The sequence below is a fragment of the Gouania willdenowi genome, chromosome 13, assembly GCF_900634775.1.
Source record: "Gouania willdenowi chromosome 13, fGouWil2.1, whole genome shotgun sequence".
NCBI lineage: Eukaryota > Metazoa > Chordata > Actinopteri > Blenniiformes > Gobiesocidae > Gouania > Gouania willdenowi.
Genome location: NC_041056.1, coordinates 32408605 through 32430300, shown reverse-complemented (window position 1 = coordinate 32430300; position 21696 = coordinate 32408605). Strand labels below are relative to the sequence as shown.

Below are 21696 nucleotides of genomic sequence, written 5' to 3'. Positions count from 1 at the left end.
CACCTTTGTTGTTGCAAAAAAAAAAGCTTACCAGAATAGGTATTGAGCGAAATTGGATAGATGAACTGACTCCCTTGTAACAGTTCTGCAGGTCTTGTGTGTTTTCCTGGTTTGCAGTAGTGGGCATTTAGCAAAAATAGTCCAGGAAAGCAAAAGCAGTGAACTATAGACAAGGCAATTGGTGACCAAGCAGTGGAAGAAGGTCCAAATGGACAGGTGCCTTGTACATTGTTTACCTGGTAAACATGGCAGACAGTGTAATGTTTTAAAAAGTCCATATTTAGCTTCTAAATAAGTACACCCTTTTGTTTTCCAGGATGAATTAGCTCGTGTCCTGGTCACCCTATTTGATTCACGCCATCTCCTGTACCAGCTTCTGTGGAACATGTTCTCTAAGGAGGTTGAGCTGGCTGATTCCATGCAGACTCTCTTCAGGGGCAACAGCCTGGCCAGCAAGATCATGACTTTCTGTTTTAAGGTAAAGCTCATACACCATGAAACTATAGTGCATGAGACGTGTTCAATTGAGCTCAATTTTCAGAATTAATTGACTGACTGATTTGACTTCTTCACCAGGTTTATGGGGCGGCGTACCTGCAGAAGCTACTAGAGCCTTTGTTGAGAGGCGTCATCACAACACCTGATCACATCAGCTTTGAGGTAGACTCCACAAGGTCAGTACTTGCGTGTGATAAAAACATGTAATATTGCCTACTCTTTGATTAGAAGAAAAATTGTTGTCAGTTTTGCATCTGGTATTGATTGAGCTTTTTGTGACTCTCTTTTTGATAAACATTTACCTGAAATATTGTCAACATCTAATTGCCCAATTGAGAAATAATCCATTGTATTTTTTTTTTTTATAATTGACGTTTTGATTAAACTGCAAGTACATTTCTGCTTGTCTATCACCTGTTCTGTGTTGCATATTTGCCAATTAGTATTTGTCATGTTGGGAGGTAGTTAAACAAAAATCGGATGACATTCTCTTGCTTTTTTGGTTTTGACTGTTTAAGAAAGCTTAACATGAGGTCTTAGGAAAAAACCCATGTCATGCCCTAAATGTCTCATTGACTGATCTCCTTTGCACCACTAGGCTCGAACAAGGTGAAAACCTAGAAGAGAACCAGAGAAACCTGCTAAAGATCACAGAGCGCTTCTTCCAAGCTATTATAGGTTCATCCAGCGAGTTTCCTCCACAGCTCCGCAGTGTTTGCCACTGTCTCTACCAGGTAAACCCCCACTTTCTCACCATCTTTCTGTATCTCTAGTCTTGTCAGCTTCCCCCACATTTGTCACCATGCCCCTTTACCCATGTGTGTGTGCAGTGTCCCATTTCATGCTTTTGCCTCACTGTCAAATCTCCTGGTTCTGCTTGACTCGTTGCTGTCTGCATCACACACAAAGCCAGCAGCTCTGCATTCAAAAATGTTACATCCGTTTTGCGTCACCAAAGACTCTTTTTGTCTGATATTCCTAAGGTTTATCTTGTAACACAAAATTAACCAAATAGTACCAAAGATCAAAAAAGTTAATTTCATTGCTCATTTGAGTATGGAAGCTTATTTTCCTAATGTTGCCACTATAGCAAGTTGTCATTTACTGACTTCTTTCAATCATGGTACAATATACATTTTTGTGTTTCCAAAGCAACACTGAGCAAATTAAATACTAAAATAAGAAAAACAATACTATTTGCATTAGAAATCTATTGAAACGTAACTATAACTTTTCTAAGCTTCTAAGCACTGCAGAGCTGTGAACACAAAATGGAATTGAGAGGATGGGGTTGGGGTGGGGGGATGATGTCTGATATGTTTCACAAGTCTTGCTGGACCAGGCTAATCCCTAATTGTTAATATTGAGAATACAGCTCTGTGAGGGATCCATCTCGATGTATGAGAAAAAGTTGCAGTGGCAATCTTTTTCTCTCAAGATTTCCAGTGCAAACTTATGCCGGTTCAACGGGTGTGAAGATGGATGCATGGATGAATGGTCACTTATCTATTTCAGAGAAAGAATCTTCAAGCCGGCATCATCAAATCCACCAAAGTGAGGTTGCTTAAATTTCACATTTTGGTTAAATTGTTGGGCTTTGAGTTTAGTGTAAAACGTCAACATTTTTAGGTGAATTTTTGTTGTAAAAAAATTACAAAAATAGTACAACAAACCCACATAGCTCTGCAGCTTAACTTGAAGTGTATTAGATTTGATCAGGTGTTGAGATCACCCATCCTTTCCTCATCCTCATTAGCAGCTGCCGCTTTCTCTACACCAATTTGGAGAGCAAAAATTAATCCAGAGAAAGCAGATCTGTTTTCGGTGTTTTGTCATGTTTATGTTTCTACATTTTCTATTGTATTAACATGTTCAGCCTGGTATTTTTCTTCTTGGATTTCTTTTCTAAGCATGTAGGTGCACACACTCATGCACATATTGACACACGCATGCACACATTCACTCTCGTGCTGTAGTTACTGGTTATATAAAAGCGCACCAGCACATGCATGGACATGCTTTCAGTAGCCATAACAGTATTACACTCTTTCTACCAGTAGGTTTGATTTATCTGTCTTCTACTCATTCAGATTGTGTGTATGCTTTGTGTCTAGGGCTTGTGTGTGTGTGTGAATGTTCGTAGCCGGTGCTGTGACCATGATTGTGCTCATCTCTGTTCTGTAGGCTACTTGTCACTCCCTACTGAATAAAGCAACAGTAAAAGAAAAAAAGGAAAACAAAAAAGCAGTAAGTTTGGAGAATCTACTTTCCCTCAGACACTCCCCCTCCCCAACCCCCAAGGCAAAAAGAGCCTGTTTTTTGCATTGTATTCATTTGGTCGGCTTATGTTTAAAATTATTATTTTTGGCTTTGATTTGGTGTTTTGTTTTCCTGGATTTTTTTTCTTTCTACATATTCAGCTGGTCTCTCTTAAAATTATCATGCTAATATCAGCATTATTGTTATTGTATTTGCAATTAACATTTCCCAGGGAGCAGCAACATTATTTCTTCTTTTTCTGAACCCTTGCACTGAGGAGTTGTTTTCTCAGAACATTTCATCTGCATTGAAATTTTGTTCTTTGATCTCATCTAGATTTAAGAGATAAACCTTTACAGATACCATGGTGCAAATTAGTAAATGCTTCTGACATTTTATAAGTCGTATCAGATGAAATATCCTGACAAAGTCTTTCTGTTAAGGGTTGAAGTCCTTTGTTCTGTTGTGATTTTCTTCCACATATGATTGTAAAAGTGTGGCTGTTTTTTTTCTTGAACATCTTGGCCTCATTCTTTATTTTATTATTATTATTTATTTTATTTTTTTTCAGCATTATCACAAGGGTTTGCACATAAAGACAGCGATTAAAAGCTTGTATTTCTACATAATTCTTTTCTAGTTAACCACTCCACCCCACCCCCATAGAATTTGTGGACATGAGCTGAAGAAAACAGAAGTTACAAGTGCAAATAAATAATATATATTGCTTACAATATGTATTTCTTAAAATGTGAAGTCTTATTCATGGTTATTTCATTCCTTTTCACTAAACATGCAAGTTATATTTTTGCATGTGCATGGATATATGCATGTACATATGTATGTGTTTATGCATGTGTACACATGCATGTTTAGTAATAAGGAATGAAATAACCATTACTGGGACTTCACACAGTAAGCAAAAAATCATAAAAGCGGAAAGAAATATGGTGCATTATTATGCACCATATTAATCTATTTGCCTTTTGAAAATCGGACTGCTTTACAGTTTAAAGATGAAGATAATCTTTATTTAGCCCACAAATGGGAAATTTTCAGAGTTTCAGCAGCAGATAATTAAGAAGATAAATATTCATGGGCCTGTACACAGTGCAGATAGAAAGAGGGGTAGATATGTTGCAAGAAAAGAAATTGCACAGCAAAAACAAAAAACAGAATATATACATATGCACACTAGGATTTCTGACTGTTGCCTGTGGATTGGCTATAAAAATGTTTTGATTATAGACTCTTAAAGCTGCTATCCAGAGTTTCTGAGAAACGTCTCAATATCCCACCCTAAACAGCCTCACTTCCTCGTACTGCCTCTCCCAGTCTACCATAAGCCACGCCTCTTCTTTTCTGCTTGCGCATCGCGGAACATAACTACAGTAGGTCACATTGGGTTGCATTGATATAGGTCTATGGGTCTGGTAGAAGCCAAAATCATGTTTACCTGTTAACAGTTACGCACGGTCTTGTTTCCGTGCACAGTTCCACATTCACTTTGATTGACAGTCTCAAAAATAGAAAGTCGAAGCCTATTGGCTGGGTGCACTTGGGGATTGTTTCCATTTGTATAGGGGTCTATAGGGCGAAGGCTGGACTTATATACATTAATGTATATGAATGGCCACTGGCAGTAGACCATAGTAAAAGACTAGTTGGGTATTTTTTTGCAATTCAAAAGAATCATACATAAACATAGATTTCTCAGAATCTCCAGATATCAGCTTTAAGGATGCTTTTACACCGATTTAGTCTTGGACTCGGTCCGAATGAGCGAAAGACGAGTGATAATTTCATCACCTTGGTTTGGCTCTATTTGCATTTATAGCGCAACTTCTGATTGCTTCAAACAGCCTCTGGTGCAGTCACATGAGCTAATCGCATTCAGTTGCCTTTACTGGAGTAGAGACTCAAGGCAGAGAGAAACAGAAACCTGAAGAAGAGGCTCTCAATAAAGGGTCAAAGCGAGTGCTTTAGTGCGGAGAAATTTCTGCCTTCTCAGTTTGTTCTTTCACAACATTCAACAATGTTGAATTTACTGCCTGTAAACAGACCATATTTTTCTATTGGAGTGAAGCTTTCAGCCTGCTTTTTAGATCATTTTAGCCAGCTTTTTCAGTCTCGTGATTTCAAGATGGTGGAACACAAGCTCTAAAACTGTAAAGTAGTCCCATTTTTAAATGGCAATGAATATGGTGCATAATAATGCCTTTTGTTTGGCGTATATCTTCTCATAAGTACATTTCAAATATTTTAGACCAAACTTGTTAAAACAGTGGAAGATTCCTTTAATAAATCCAGAAAGCAGCTTCAGAGAAACACCAAATTGTGTCTGGTAGGTGAAGCCAATACTTTGCCTTTTTGAATGGTTGAAGCCAAGTATTAAGGTGGGTCAGTGGTAGAGTGCGTCGTTTAATAACCGAAGGGTTGGGGGTTCCAATCCCGCTCTAGCGAAGTCATTGTCGTTTTAGGCTTTCTTTAAACATGCAACTAGATAACCTTAAAAAGTTGACAAATATTTGTAAATGAGTGATGTCTGAGGATGAAACCAGTCTGATCAGGACACATTGTGTATCGTGGCCTCCAGGTGAAGGGCAATAGCTTTTGCCAAGATTTTAACATCACTGTTTAGAAGGGAGATTTTAAGCCTATTGGTTGTTATAAGCTTAATTCAGTATTGTTAATTTTAGGTTTAACAAAGAAAATGATTGAAGGCTGTTAAGGTGTGGCTGGGTGCTGGCCTCAAGTCTTGGTGGTCCTGCGGATGGTCTCCATGGTGGGTTGGCTTTGGGTGGCCTCTGTGGCATTCATAGAGTGTGCTGTGGGGGAGCGTTGATGTCCGCACTGGGGCCTCCCCCACCATGTCATCTGCTGGTGACATGGTGGGGGAGGAGCTAAGGTTGGGCGTTCATGTAGGGCTCTCAGGGGAACCTAAGTGATACTCCTGGGTGCTGTTGTGTGGTTTGAGGTATTTTTTTGGTGTTCTGGGTGACCTGGGGCACTGCCTCCATCCCTAGGCAGTTGGCTGTCGGGGCTGCCTCTGGCCTGGTTCTCTCTCTACCTGTGGTCTGGCCTGTGCTAACTTCTGACTTGAGGGGGAATGATCGGTTACCTCTGTAAATGCGACCGTTCACAGACGTGCCCATGTCCGCTCTCGTGGTTAGGTTATGTTATGATTCAATCCTGTTTATGCGGACTGTAAATCATAACCAGCTACATCAGAATTTGAATCTCTTCCCGTTTATTTGTAATCTAACAGCGACTCCAAGGACCGTAAATGTTTACAGACAAACCCATGTCCGCTCTAGTGGTTAAGGTATACAGCATACGCTTCAGCATATAAGTAGGTTTTAAGTTTAGCCTTAAAGGTGGAGAGGGTAGCAGCCTCCCGTACTAAGACTGGGAGCTGATTCCAAGGGCGAGGGGCCTGGTAGCTGAAAGCTCTTTCTCCTGTTCTACTTCAAGACACGTTAGGAACATCCAGAATGCCAGCAAACTGAGAGCGGAGTGATCTGCTCGGACAATACGGCACTAACAGATCTCTAAGATATACAGGCGCTTGATTATGCAGAGCTTTGTATGCTAACAGGTGGATTTTAAACTCTATTCTAGATTTTACAGGAAGCTAATACTGGAGAAATATGCTCTCTCCTGTTTTTTCCAGTTATTATTCTGGCTGCAGCATTCTGGATTTACTGGAGACTTTTTAGTAAATTATTGGGACATCCTGAAAGTAGGGAGTTACAATAATCTAGCCTAAATGTAACAAATGCATGGATTAGTTTTTCAGCATCACTCTGGGCCAAGATATTCCTCATTTTAGAGATATTACGGAGGTGGAAGAAGGCTGTCCTTGTGATTTGTTTAATATGAGAGTTAAAGGATAAGTCAGTATCGAAGATAACTCCTATGGTGCTGGGTGACAGTGCAATGCCATCCAAAGACACTATTTGCTCTGATAATTTCTTTCTGGGGTGCTTTGGACCAAATAAAATCACTTCGGTTTTATCCTGGGTAAGAAAGAGAAAATTAAGGCTCATCCAGGATGTGATGTCTTTAAGACAAGCCTGGAGTTTTAATAGCAGTGATTCGCCCTTTTTAGTCTGAGGTGGCAGCAGTACCTGCCACTTCAGACAGTATAACTGCACCCCTGACTATAACACTTTGTATAACAGGATTCTGAAACCTTCGAAGGAACATACCTGTCAAATATCCCGTTTTGGCCGGGAAACTCCCGTATTTTACCCCTCTTTCCTGCCATCTTCTCATATTAGTATTTTCCTGGAAATATCCCCTATTTTATTATAATAATAATTCAAATATAAATAAATAAAAACATTTCTCTCTCTATAAACTGAATGCTGTCACTAGTCTCACGAGAACTGCCACTGCCGACAGCAGGAACAAACCTGGAAACAAGTCAGAAGAGAGATGGATGAATGAAGACATTCTGGTGAAAAAAACAAATAACTCTTGTAAATACCTTGGAAAATGGGATAGAGAGTTTACCTTCCTAAAGAGCAGCAGAATGGGACACATTTACACGTTCTGTAAGATTAGTTTCTGAGATTTTAGCATCTCCCACTGGGGAAGGAACGATGTAAGTCACCTTGAAAAATCAGCCAATCACAAGCGCCACAAATACACTGTGTCTAATAAGTCATTACTGAATACCAGAGAACCACATGAGTGAGCGATTAAGATAAAATATGTAATGAAAATAAAATGTTAATGTCTAACACAAGCAATGTGAAATTAACAGTACATATGCAATGAGTTGACTTGTATATAAACTGCAAGTATATTAAATAAACAAATGTGCTTCACATTTCCATTTATGTTTTCATTTAAGCTGTTTTATAATGTAGGGATTGGGGCTGGGCGATATATCGATATATCAAGATACAGTATATTGAGTTTTCTATTTTGGCGATATAGAGAACTAAAATATTACGCATAGTGATATATATATACATCAATATGCTATATTGAAAAAATAAGCTATATATATAGCTCATTTTTTATTAAAATACTTGTTGTAAAGCTCAGTTAGATGGATTGAGTTTCAAAAGGTTTTGGCCAAAATACAAGTTATCAAAAATCCATAGATAACTTTTGATGTCCCACTTCTCTAGATTATCTCCAGCGATTTTGAGCCCGTCAGTGAAACGCTCTTGGAGGAGTGTGTTAAAATATGTTTGCTACATATTAAATTCTCTTCTCTCTGTAGGGGGCGCTAACGCGCCAATGTCCGTTTTTCCACATTAAGCTGGTTTAGGGCCGGGTTTTAAGAAATGAGTCACATTTGAAGCAAATCCGACTTTGTATGTGCAAATGGGAGCATTTAAAAAAAGAAGAAAATTAGGCCAAGATTCACGGCTCTGCCCTGCAAACACCGTAAAAGTTATCAAAAATTCATGGTTAACTTTTGATGTTCCATTTCTCTAAATGATCTCCAGCAACTTTGAGCCCTGTTGGTGAAACGCCCTTGAAAAAGTGTGCTAAAATAGGACATTTGTCTCATATTAAATATTCACTCTGTAGGGGGCGCCGATGTCCGTTTTTCCACATTGAGCTGGTATAGGGTCGGGGGTTTAACAGCTGATTCACATTTGGCGCAAATCTGCGTTTGTATGGGCAAATAGGAGCATTTTCCCAAAATTTTATATTTTGTCATTTTTGCCCAAAATTCACAGCTCCGCCCTGCAAACACCGTAAAAGTTTTCAAAAATCCATGGATTGATTTCGGTGTCCCACATCTCTAGATGATTTCCAGTGATTTTGAACCCCGTCAGTGAAACGCCCTACGAGAAATGCGTTAAAATACGTGAGCAAAAATAGCAATTTTGCAATTCTCAATTCAAGATTCTGGAAGTCCTGTGTTTTTTGGCATGGTCTGAATAATATTTTTTACTCGTCATGGTCTACGTCTGCGTCAATTGTCATGATTCTATGATGAATTCATTTTTTTTGGCAATTCCTATTTCGTAATGCATTTTTGGCGTACTGGGGGGCGCTGGCGCGTCAGATTTTTGCATTTTTTTAAATCGGAAATAGCCAGAAATTAGAGAAGCACGCGATTGAATTTTGCTTTAATTTTTGAGACTCTACATGTTGGTTTAGTGTGTGAAAAGTAGGTGAGTTGGTTCCGACAACGGGAAACAAAAGAAGAAAGAGACAATAATAATCCAACCCAATAACAATGTTTCCCCCTTTTTGAGTACCACGAACTATACATTTTCAGAAAGCGCGGGGACATGCCTACGACATGACCAGGGTCCATGGTCACTGACGGGCAGGTGGAATTTGCATAGGCTCCGCCCCTTGCCTCGTAGTGTGGCCACTACAAGAGCAAGAGGCTTGTGGTGCTCGGGCCTAATAATCCAACCCAATAACAATGTTTCCCCTTTTTGAGTACCATGAACTATACATTCTTAGAAAGCGCAGGGGCATGCCTACGACATGACAAGGGTCCGTGGTCACTGATGGGCACGTGGTTTCGCATAAGCTTGTAGTGGACCACTACGAGAGCAAGAAGCCCTTCGCCAGCTCGTGGCGCTCGGGCCTAAAGATTGAAATCACTTTGACTCTTTGACATATAACATTTACACATTTGTTCAAATGATTTATGCATCCTACTTCAATCTGAAAAAAAAATGCCATGTCGGTCATGTAGAAGTTTTAATAAACATTATTTATTATGAGTATGTGAGTTTCTGAGAAAAGAGGGTGGTGGTTAACAGGTTGACATTTTCCAACTGCATTGCATGCATTCATGGTCCTATTTCTTGGCCTGACAAACGAAAACCCTTTATCTTATTAACTCACTCAGTGCCATTGACGAGATAACTCGTCATTTCAAATCCAAACGCTGAGTGTCATTGACCCGATAACTCGTCAATTGCGTTTTTTCGCGGAGGTCCCTCATCAATATCTAAGCTGTAGGGTGACCAACTGGTGCCCTGAAGGTGGCAGCAGTGTACCTTTAGATGTGAGATTAGCTACTGATGCTGCCATTAGCTGGGGGGGGAGCTCTCCAGCAGCTCTCAGCACCACATACTAACACAGAACATGTGTGGACCTGAGTGGATTATTGATAATGTTGCATGAGATAAAACCATCAACTAACCGGGTCAGCGCTGCTTGTCGGTAGGAAGAGGAAATTACGTCTGTGTGATCGACGGGGGGAGGGTGGGCCTCAACTGTGAGCCAGATAGCAAAATAATAGGTGACATGCAGGTGGTAGCTGCGCACCTTTGGATGCAGAGCTCAGATGGAGAGGAAATGAGTTTACGAGACAGAAAATGGAGCTACGAGAGATGATGTCGATGTTCCCACCAGCGCACACCCGACCAGAGCATGTGTGGAACTTAAGTCAACTATTGGAGAGTGTGGCGATGGTGACACTCGGCATGTCCGGGAGGAGGAGGAAGTTGCGTGTGTACAGACTGATGGGAGAGAAACTTGGAGGAATGCAAAAATACATTAAGAAATCCATTCAACTCTGACCCAGATAGCAAAATAATAATAATTTTGCCATCAAAAGCCCTGTCTCAGTGGTTTTTTGCTTTTATTTTATATAAGGAAACAATGTTCAGATGTTAGAGTTGTCACTAAAGCAAAAAAATTGCTTTAAAGTCACTGACGGGGCTTTTTTTTAGAAAAAGGCGCTTTTTTCAGCTTTTTGCTCTGACGCTGAAGATTTGTGTAAAACTTCAACAGCTGATTACGGGAGAATGAAACAAGTCAGAAACAAAAACAAAAAAAATCTGATGAAAGTAGAGGCTTCTATCTTTCATAATCTGATAGTCTCAGTCATAGTACAAAATATTTTGTGGGTCTTTAAAAATCAGTCAAAATGCTCAAAAATGGCTGGCACTGAGGGGGGTAGAAAATCTGAAAATGGCTGGCACTGAATGAGTTGAGGAACTGGTGACTAGGGATGGGTGCTGAATTTTGTACTTTTTTAGATACAGATCTAATTCCTTCGGTACCAATGATTCACGAAAAATCATAGTACCTAAACTGTGAGGAAGAGTAGGCAATTTCCCATGCAGTACCTGAACACAACATTGCATGCACATGACAGCGATAGCTAAAGTAGGGATCTGCTTTTTAAAAGGTTCTGCAGACCGAGCACCTGCCTAACCCCCACTCGGCACACGGTTCTTAGGATATACAGGATTGGAAGAACCAACTGAGCTCTGGCAATAGCACCGAACGAAAACTTACATAGAGCTGCTTTTTAACTTGCGCATTAAGGTAAGGATTTTCATGATAAAGAAATTTGTGAAAAAATTGTTGCTACAATACAAGAAAATATTTACCGGTAGATGTTGGTATGACCCATTTGTTAAAGTTGTTTGTTATTATTATTATAATAATTTTAATTATAAATATAATAGTAATACTGAGATTAATAATAATTTGAGATTTGTCATTGTTATTCACCATTTATTACCACACAAAAGTACTTGAGTTCAGTACTGATACCGATTCACCCTTACTAAGTATTGGTTCAAATGTGAAAGGTACCCATCCCTACTGGTGACAATACTTTGCAACCCGGGTAGGTTGTGTAACATGTGTTTAGTTTGTTTTCTTGTCTGGATGGTTCCCTGTGCTTTGTCCATCCAATGTTGCCCATGACATCTCATAGCTCCCAATCCGCCATCTATTTTCTATTAATTTGTAAAGAAAACATAAAATAAATACATATAAAAATGTGTCTTCGTCCTTGAGAAAAATATGGGTCGGTTCTGTGGCTTTACTCTCTAGTCTTGGGTCCTTCATGCACATCATCTTTGACAAACTCAACCTTGTATAGGTTTCAGCTCAAAAGGAACTCAATTTTTATTCCATGCCTGTCTGCATATTTCTTGCTCTTCATTCCTTAACTTAAATCCAGCATCTTTCACAACTTTTTTCACCGCTGTTACAACTTGAAATGTCTATAAAGCTATGGATATTGCTACTGTTCACTATTTTGCTTTTTAAAAGTACATAAATTGATGTTTTTCTTCTTTCTGCTCCAACTGTCTTTTTCCTGCACTCTTTCTTCTTATCTTGCTATTCTTTCTCTGCTTCCTTCATGCTATCCTCCTTTACACAGGTTGTAAGTCAGCGGTTTCCTCAGAACAGCATTGGAGCTGTGGGCAGCGCAATGTTTCTGCGCTTTGTCAATCCAGCTATTGTGTCTCCGTATGAGACTGGCATCCTGGACAAGAAGCCCTTACCCAGGATAGCACGTGGTCTTAAACTTATGTCAAAGGTAAGGGTGCTGAATATCATTTTTTTGTTTCCCCTCAAACTAAGCTACACGGTAAAAAGGGTGTAACATTTTAGAATGTGTTTAATTAATAGTATCAAGCTGCCAGATCCACAAGTCATTCAGCGACAAGACACCAAGTTGTTGCCTTGAATCTTTAAATTTGAATAATTTAACTGTTTCTTATTCTTACTCATTGGAAAAGGCAAAAACATGTGCTTACTTACTGTATGTGTAATCTATTTAGGTTGGGAAAAAATGCTTTGGTTCACTCTATAAATTCCTACAGCAAGGGTTGCGTCACACCAGAACCTTAATTGGTTTACTATGGATACGTTTCCAGAGTTAGATCATAAATTTTTTTTTTCCTTCACTTGTCTGCACATGCTGTCAAAGGTCAACACTACAAGAAGTGCAATCATTATGAGACAGCAATCTATGTTTTGTTATTGCAATGAAATAAATTTGTTTATTTTATTGCTTAATTGTGATCATCACCAGCCCTCCCTAAGAAAGGATAAGAAATGTTTTATTATAGGGATATAAAAAGGGAGAGCAGTGTTACACCTAGGGGTGGAGGAGGGGGGAGCAGGGAGCAGAGACTCAAGGTAGGAAATAGGGTGGGGAAGAATAGATTATTTTATTTTACAGTGAGAGTGAGATGTGAAGTTGTAGAACATATCGTGCTTATTATGTTGTGTAATCACGCCAGTATGGCTTAGCTTAGCTATAAAGGTGGTGGCTGTGGACAGGGGGAAGGAGTGAGTGGTAGTACCTAAAGCAGGTATTTGGGATTAACGTGTCTAAAGTTAAGCCCAGTATGAGTTTTATCCCACATCCCAAGGCGTGCTAGTGCATCGTAGACCAGTATATGTGCAAAAACCGCCACTGCAAACCCAGGAACAGCCCCAGGCTTGCAGATGCAGCCAGGCCAGCAGAAAGAGTGGGGGCCAAGGAGCCCCAGGCCACCCCCCACGTCCGAGCAGCCCCCCAGACATCCCCAAGATCCCAGGCCGAGAAGCAGCCACCGCCCCCCACACACACATCCGAGGAAGCTCCAAGCAGCCGAGCACCCAGCGCATCCCGTGACCTGCACCCAACCCCCCGAGTGAAGGGCCCAGAGAGCCTCCCGCCCGAGACCCCAGCAGAGGAGTCAAGGCCCACACCAAGCAGACGGCCAGAGCCGCGCCAAACAGGCAGCCGTCTGGTGCCTGCCGGTGGGTGCCCATCGGCGGGCCCAGAGCCAGCAGGGACCAGACCCCAGGCCAGAACCCGGAATGGAAGCAGCACAGAGAGCAGCCCCCCCAGGGACAATGACCACGCCCATAGCCGCCTAGGGCACCAAGGAGATGCTGCAAGTCGCCCCGCCGGCCCCCAGGCGCACCGACCGAGCACCCCAGATCGCGCCAGATCGCATTTCCTTGATGACGCTCGCGCGATGAGCCCCAAACAGCCCCCTCCCCCCACCAAAGGGCCCAGTCACACCGCAGAGCCCGGCTGACAGGGCGCCACCCAGCGCCGCACCCGCAGGCATGGTAGGGCGTGGCCCGCACCACCACCCCCGGAAGATCCCTGCCAGGCCCGCGGATCCCAAGAGCACCCCCGCAGGACAGGGAACCCCCAAGGGTGAGTCCCTGGGCCAAGCCCCCGCGGGGGGCGCGCACCCGCCCCAGCCTACTATCCACGTTCTAGTGTGTTGAAGCAGGAAGACATTCAACACGAGCAGTACAATGCTATCCAGGTCCTAAAACACTTACCTGTAAATGTAACTTATTGGCTTTGTATTTTGAAACTGAAAGTGCACCAGCAGTATTTCTTGTCACTTTGTTCAAACACTTATGTAACGGCTGCAAACTGTTCTGCAAACTGTTAATAGACGACAGGACTCAGCTTGGAGTTGATCACTTTTACTCTGGTAAAAGTTTTTTTAGTGTCTTCATAAACTAAAGCTGATTATTTAAAATATAATAATAATAATATTAATAATATATTTAGTGTATAATGGACTTTTCGTTCCAAGGAATCTCAAACTGCTACATTTAAAAACACAATAAAACTACGCAAGATTTAACACTTAAAAGCTTTCCTAAATAAATATAACCTGGACATAGTGATATTACAGGGATATACATTTTGTGATTCCCCAAATGTACATGAACACATTACAATAAAAATATATATAATCACATTGTGTTTTAGCGGATGGAGTAAATGCACAAATAAGCTTTACATGTATAAGATGAAATAAAATACACCTGTGACAAAACACATTTTTTTAGTATCTACATAAACAGCAACACATCTGGCTCCCTATAGAATCAAACAGCACAATAAAACTGCTTAATGCATAATAGTAGTCATACCCATGTTATAACATGAGGCACTGGTTCGTGAACATGATTAGCTGATTGCACAAAAAGAATAAAACACAAATAGCTCACAAATTAGCATGAAAACAGGACCATAACGTTAAAAAATGTCCTCGTATGAACATATATGGACAACCAATTTTGATGAAAATTATGACTAAAAAGAATTCACTTTTTGTCTAATACAACTATTACCTACAAAATGACAAACTGACAAACATGCATGTTCATTTTAAACCTACAATTAAAACTAAATCTATTATTTTTGCCAAATATACTGAATAAAAATATAAATGCAACACTAGTTTTTGCTCCCATTTTTCATGAGCTGAACTTAAAGATAAAAAACATAAAACATTTTCAATACCCCGCAACACTTCTCCTTGCCATAAAGTTGATCAGTTTGTTGATTGCGGCCTGAGGAATGTTGGTCCACTCCTCTTAAATGGCTGTGCGGAATTGCTGGATATTGGCAGGAAATGGAACACGCTGTCATATACGCCGATCCAGAGCGTCCCAAACATGCCCAATGGGTGACATGTCCTGTGAGTATGCTGGCCATTCAAGAACTGGGATGTTGTCAGCTTCCATGAATTGTGTACAGATCCTTGCATCATGGGGACTTGCATTATCATGCTGCAACATGAGGTGATGGTCGCATATGAATGGCACAACAAAGGGTCTCAGTTTCTTGTCACGGTATCTCTGTACATTCAAAACGCCCTGAATAAACTGCTCCAATGTTCGTTGTCCATAACATACGCCTGACCATACCATAACCCCACCACCACCATGGGCCACTCAATCCACAACGTTGACAACAGCAAACCACTAACCCACACGACGCCACACGCTGTCTGCCATCTGCCCTGAACAGTGAAAACCTGGATTCATCTGTGAAGAGAACACCTCTCCAACTGACAGTTTGTGCAGAAATTCTTTGGTTATGCAAACCGAATGTTGTAGCAGCTGGTCTCAACTGGTCTCAGACGATCATGGAGGTGAACATGCTAGATGTGAAGGTCCTGGGCTGGTGTGGTTACTCGTGGTCTGCAGTTGTGAGGCCAGTTGGATGTACTGCCAAATTCTGTGAAATGTCTTTGGAAGACGGCTTTTGGTAGAGAAATGAACATTCAATTCACAGGCAACAGCTCTGGTGGACATTCCTGCAGTCAGCATTCCAACTGCACGCTCCCTCAAAACTTGTGACATCTGTGGCATTGTGCTGTGTGATTAAACTGAACATTTGCCGAGTGGCCTTTTATTGTAGCCTGCTGAAGGCACACCTCTGCAATAATAATGCGGTCTAATCAGCATCTTGGTTTGCCACACCTGTGAGGTGCGATGGATTATTTCTGCAAAGGAGAAGTGCTCACTAACACAGATTTAGACGTCACATTTGTGAACAATATTTATGAGAAATCTTTAGTGAATAAAGAAAATGTTTTAGATCTTTGAGTTCAGCTCGTGAAAAATAGGAACAAAAAAAAGTGCTGCGTTTATATTTTTGTTCAGTGTATAACACTAGTGTTAAAAAGTGTTTTTTCTTCTTCTTTTAGATCCTGCAGAGCATTGCAAACCATGTGCTGTTTACAAAAGAAGAACACATGAGGCCATTTAATGACTTTGTGAAGAGCAACTTTGATTCGGCAAGGAGGTAAGACAGTTGATGGAAAGCAATGGGAATGCCTCATTAGTTTCACTGGCTATTTATTAATCAGCTCCAAGACCTGGTAAGATATTTTTAAAGGGACTATTTATTAGAAGATTTGTTATCAATCACCATATTATTGTTATTGTTTTTTAGAAACAGGCTTCGTTGAGTCTGTGATCTGCCATCATGAATTGCCGCAAAGGGTCATGGGTTGATGACTTGTAGTGGTACAGCAGGTTTCCAATAAAACCCCATTGAGTTTGCTTTGCTTACCTTGGGAGTATAAATTAACAAATTGTTGAAGATTCTCCCTTACCGATGGGAACAGAGTATTTCTCAGACAAGGAAAGACGAGGATTTGAGGCTCAGGAGGATGAAAGAAATTCAATGTCTGTGGATCCAGGTACTCTTGATCCCCATCCGGACAAGAAGTGGTGCATCTGTGTATCAATCATTGACTTTATGAACAGTCCTTAATCATTAAAGCCTTCATTTCATTTTAACCTCTCTATGTATGTTTGTAATTTGCCTTTGTGCCAAGAATGAGTGATTTCAAATACATAATTCGCCTAAGTTAAGGGGGATGCACCTTGTTAAACAACCCCCACCCAATCCCTGTTTGTGAACTGTCAAATTCAAAAGCTAATGGAAGCATTACAATGACTTGTTTAGAAAATGTCCAAAATGGGATACAAGTGATTAGATTTTGGGGATGATCCTGATCAATATCCCAAATATAACATTTAGGTGACAATGCAATTTTAAGGACTGCAATGGCATGGTGGAGGTCTCCGCTCTCTGAGTGCTTTGTATTTTTGGTTATTTTACTTTGTAGAAATGCGGACATTTGCAGTTGTTACTGGGACATTTAAAAAATAACGACGGACATAGCAAAGCGCAACCATATATTTCATTTTTAAAAATTCCACAAATAACCAAATTTATTGTGTGCCCTCTGACTGATCTCATGTAACTGCTTGCTCTCTCATCCTTCACCTCTTCCTTCTGGCCATTGTCCATTCTATACAAAAGGAACGGTATGAACTTGTAGCTTTGTTTCCCACAGGGCTACAGATTAAATAATGCTACTAGTGGACTATAGAAAATGACTTGTTTACTAAAGTTTCCCTCTCCATATGTTTTAAGATATAGGCCTATATTAAATATGCTAAGACCACTCTACTTTGACTCTATGTGGTGTCAAGGTGGCTGTGGATCAGTAGAGGAGAGGAGTGGCACGAAACCCCCTGTGACCCCAGGTTTCATCACTGGTGATGTGTCTAGGGGCACCGCAAGGTGTATTTAATAACACCTTTTTTGCCATGAAATTAGAGGACAATAAGGATGGAACAGGATTTAACAGTGGGTATGTAATTAGAAACAATTTGTTCCAGTGCAAGTTCTAACTTTATTTTTTAAATCAATATATCTAGAATAGCTTATAGAACGCATTGTATTGGGCTGCTGTAATACAGTAAACCACGGGGGGCAGTTTACTAGTTTATCTTTCACTCCTTTACTTAAAGAGTAATTAATTCCCGAACTTTTTCTGCTGAATCATATTTACTGTATTTGGGTTATTTAGTAGTGCTGGTAAAGTAACTAGTTGGCGGGGGGGGATGGCAAGTCAACAAAGAGGAAGCATTTTGATCCCCTTTCATCACCCTCAATCGCATAACTGGTTGGCAGATGTTTAAGAGTGACCTTAAGCAAGAAAATTGGAGTTTAGGTGGTTATTTTTTCTGCAGCTGAAGTGGAGAATGTGTTTAAATAAGTTATGCTTGGCACAAATGCAGAATACTAACATACATAGCAGATTAAATGGAACAAAGGTCTTTTGATGGAATAATGTGATGGAATTGTAAAATATAGATGCACCACTTCTCGTCCAAACTAGATTGAGAGTACCTGGAACCGGAGGTATTAATCCCTCCCTTCCTCATTTGCATTACTTCCATCCTGTTTCCTCATGACAAATGCTTTTTCAGATGGTAAGAGAGAATCTGGCTGTATCATAGCATTTTGTTTATTAGTACTGCTAATTACAAACATGAAAAAACTAAACTCTGGGACTTCGCTGCAAAGATGGAAGCTTCTGTACCACTACACGTAGTCCACCTATGATGCTTTACAGTTGTTCATGATGGCACATTACAGACTCGCCTATTTTTAAAGACAATAAAAAGCACAAGAAGATGTATCTTTAAATACAGATCTTCTCGTTGTACATTTAGAAGATTTTTGGGCAAACTTGTAAAAACCTTTAATTGACCTACTGGGCCATTGTACATTTTAGTACTCATACTTATATAATTGGTGATAATCAACATACCTAATTTACCATATTCACATATCTGGTTTTTTTTCTCCTTTCTGCATAGGATATATTGTGTATTTTGCTTTTCCTTTTTTATTTTTGCTGCTGCAACAAGTAAATTTCCCCATTGTGGGATTATTAAATAATAATTAATGAAGGTGGTGGGGTGATTAAGGATTACATTACTAACCTTGCTTATGAACTAAGACATAGTAATGTGTTTATACAAGAAATGGTTAAATATAACAGTGGCAAATACAACACTGCCAATAGAACTAACAACAACCTTGAGGTAGAGACAAAACAAGCTGCAAACTTGTGTGTCCAAAAGAGACATGGAGTGGTGACGTCATGGATGAAAAGGGAAAAACTTCGAAAAAAAAGATGAACTTTTCCTGAACAGGAGGAATACAGACAACGTCTGACAGGGAACAAGGCCACACAAACAAACGATAGAGAAGAGGAGGAATTAAAAAAAAAAAAAAAAAGACAACACTGACTACAGATGAGAATAAATCCTACACAAAAAAGGACTGTTCAGAACAACCTAAGAATGTTTGACCAGAGAGACATGTAAACCCATGTCAATTTTTGATGTACAAAACAGGGGACGGGACCTAGATAAGCAAAATGCTTCTCTCGTCTCCTTTTTTGGCATGTACAAAAATAAATAAATAAATAAAATAATACATTGCAAAAATTTACACTTTGTCATTACCTTTAAAGCTATAGTTACTGTAGTGGTTCCACAGTTGTTAAATCATTTCCAAAATGTTTTGGATGTTTTTTGTTTGGTGTTTTAACATCTAATTTTCTCTCTAAAGGTTTTTCTTGGACATAGCATCTGACTCCCCACCTAGTGACTCAGTCAACCATAGTCTGTCCTTCATCAGTGACGGCAATGTGCTTGCTCTCCATCGCCTACTGTGGAACAACCAGGAGAGAATTGGACAGTACCTCTCCAGTAACAGGTCAGCAGATATTTTATTATCTTCAGCTAAGCAGCAGGATGAAGTGATACTTTTGGAATTTTTGTTTCTTTTGCAGGGACCACAAAGCTGTAGGTAGGCGACCTTTTGATAAGATGGCCACCCTGTTGGCTTACCTGGGACCTCCAGAGCACAAACCTGTTGCTGACACCCATTGGTCCAGTCTCAATCTGACAAGCTCTAAATTTGAGGAATTTATGACCAGGTATTTCTACCAATAATGAATCACATCACCCAAATTGTGTAATGTTACTTTTACTAACTGTAAAGTGTAATACCTCCTGATATCTCCTGATAAGTGTGTGACATGCAGAGACACGTAATTTATATATCATCATCAATTGTTCAATTTGGTGTCATGTAGCAATGCCCTCATCCCAGGTCCCACTTGGAAAAGGCCAGGTTCTAATGGAAGTCTGTAAAAAGGACAGGTGGTAATAATGTGTTCAGTGGCCTGCTCTGGCTTACCACACTCACATACTGCACAGTCTGCAAGGCCCACTTCTTCATGGTGGAATTGTAGCAGCCAGCACCAGTTCTTTGGCACTTCAGAAGGGTCCATTGGTACATACAGAAACACTGAAACTCAACGTATTTATTTAATTTTGTCAATATCTTTAAATATACTTTGTATGCCTCGGATACTCAGTATGAGACTCTTTAACGTGAGTGTGTTTGGGTGGAAATAAAAAGTATTGAATCCCTGCTTTAAAAGAGAAGTGCTCAAACACAGGTATTTTGTTGTGTTTAAGGAGGGAATCCAAGAAACCCTAGAAAGAGACTTTCCAGGACCGGATTTGGACTGCCCTGTTCTGATGTTAAAATAGTGTAAGTGATCATTGATTTGCTTTGCAGGCATCAGGGTCATGAAAAAGAAGAGTTCAAAGCCCTTAAGACCCTCACATTTTCTACCAAGCAGGAACTTCCAAACTGGAAACCCAGTGTTCTACTATGTCGCCCGCAGGTAGGCTCTCTGTTTTTGTCTCACCACAGTATAAAGGTTAGGATTTTTGTCGTTGTTGCCAAAAATGTGCACTAATATCTCTATAATGCTGTGAGGGCTTATGTGCTATATCCTTAGATTTTAAATCCTCTCCCAAACCTGATTTTATAAACATGTTGACCAAAAAGGGATGAAATTGTGGATGGAGAAGTTTGTCTCTGTTTGACCAGAAGCTGTCAGCAATGGCTATAGGTCTGGTGGTTGGGAAGGGTTATTAGACAGGGAGTGAACGTGACATATCACGTCTATCACAAAGAAAAATGGAACAAACCTTTTCTTTTCAGCTACAACACAAAAGACAACTGTTTTCACTTTTATTTTGATTGTAGTTTTGAAGAAGCGGCTCAATACAAACCTACTGTATCACTTTCATCTGCTGAGGAGGAAAAGGGAGATAGAGTAGATGAGCAGGAAGGTAGAAGACTTTACTTTGGCCAATCAAAACAAGCAGTTAGTGCAACACCTGCTCTGCCTCCACTCTATAGGATGTTAAGTGGAAGGAGAACTTTCGGACGACCTGCGCGTCATTAGTGATGCTCTGTGGTCTGGTGCAAGGATTCATGTCCCAAATGAAGCCCGTTTTGTTTGCTCATCTGTGTTTGTAATAAGTCTGTGTGTCCGTGTGAATGTCTGCATGTTTATGCTTTTGTCCATCCACTATTTTTATTATATCCATGTCTTCTAAGGCTCTTCGTAAATAAATAGTCTCGACTTAAGTCTGGTCAGCCATCCTGGATTATGTCGTCACCAGCGCGTCATCCCGACAGGACGGGCATGTCAGAATGACCGCAATTAATTTAGATCAAGTTCGAGGAATTACTCCATTCGGAATTAAAATCAGAATAAACCAGCCACCTAATTCGGATTTACCTTGGCCAAATTATGGATTTTTCCCGGTTTTATAAGCTTCATGCCGCCACAAAATTGAGCTCCGTCACATTAGACCAGGTGGAATAATGAAATTGTTCTTGCTGGCACTGAACATTCTGATTGCTCATTTTGTCATGATGCACACTGCCTCGTCATAGCAACAACGCGGAGAAATGTTGTCATAGAGAGAGAGCGAGAGTGTCCGCTACAGTAGCAGCGTGGATGCAGTAAAAGTCAGCCAGTTTGTTATAGAAGGATAAACAGCATAAAGTTGTTAAATCACCACGTTAGGTTTGTTCAGGATTGATATGTGCTCTGGACTCTGAGGCTGATGGAGACGCTTCCGTAAGGAGGACGGACAGACGGAGCGGAGATCAGAACAGCCTGTATCCAGGCTGTTCTGATCTCCGCTCCGTCTACAGTAAAAGTCAGTTAGTTTGTAATAGTAGCATAACAGCAT

At 40.4% G+C, this 21696-nt stretch overlaps 1 protein-coding gene across 1 annotated transcript in view; it reads left to right on the top strand.

Moving 5' to 3' along the window:
* nf1a (neurofibromin 1a) overlaps positions 1-21696 on the top strand; it is a 159162-nt gene that overhangs the window by 88720 nt on the left and 48746 nt on the right. The window contains 11 exon segments of the mRNA XM_028463763.1: positions 317-478; positions 577-674; positions 1097-1232; positions 2683-2745; positions 11879-12037; positions 15963-16060; positions 19199-19345; positions 19422-19568; positions 20219-20262; positions 20265-20291; positions 20294-20327. Coding sequence (XP_028319564.1) covers positions 317-478; positions 577-674; positions 1097-1232; positions 2683-2745; positions 11879-12037; positions 15963-16060; positions 19199-19345; positions 19422-19568; positions 20219-20262; positions 20265-20291; positions 20294-20327 — 1115 coding nt within the window.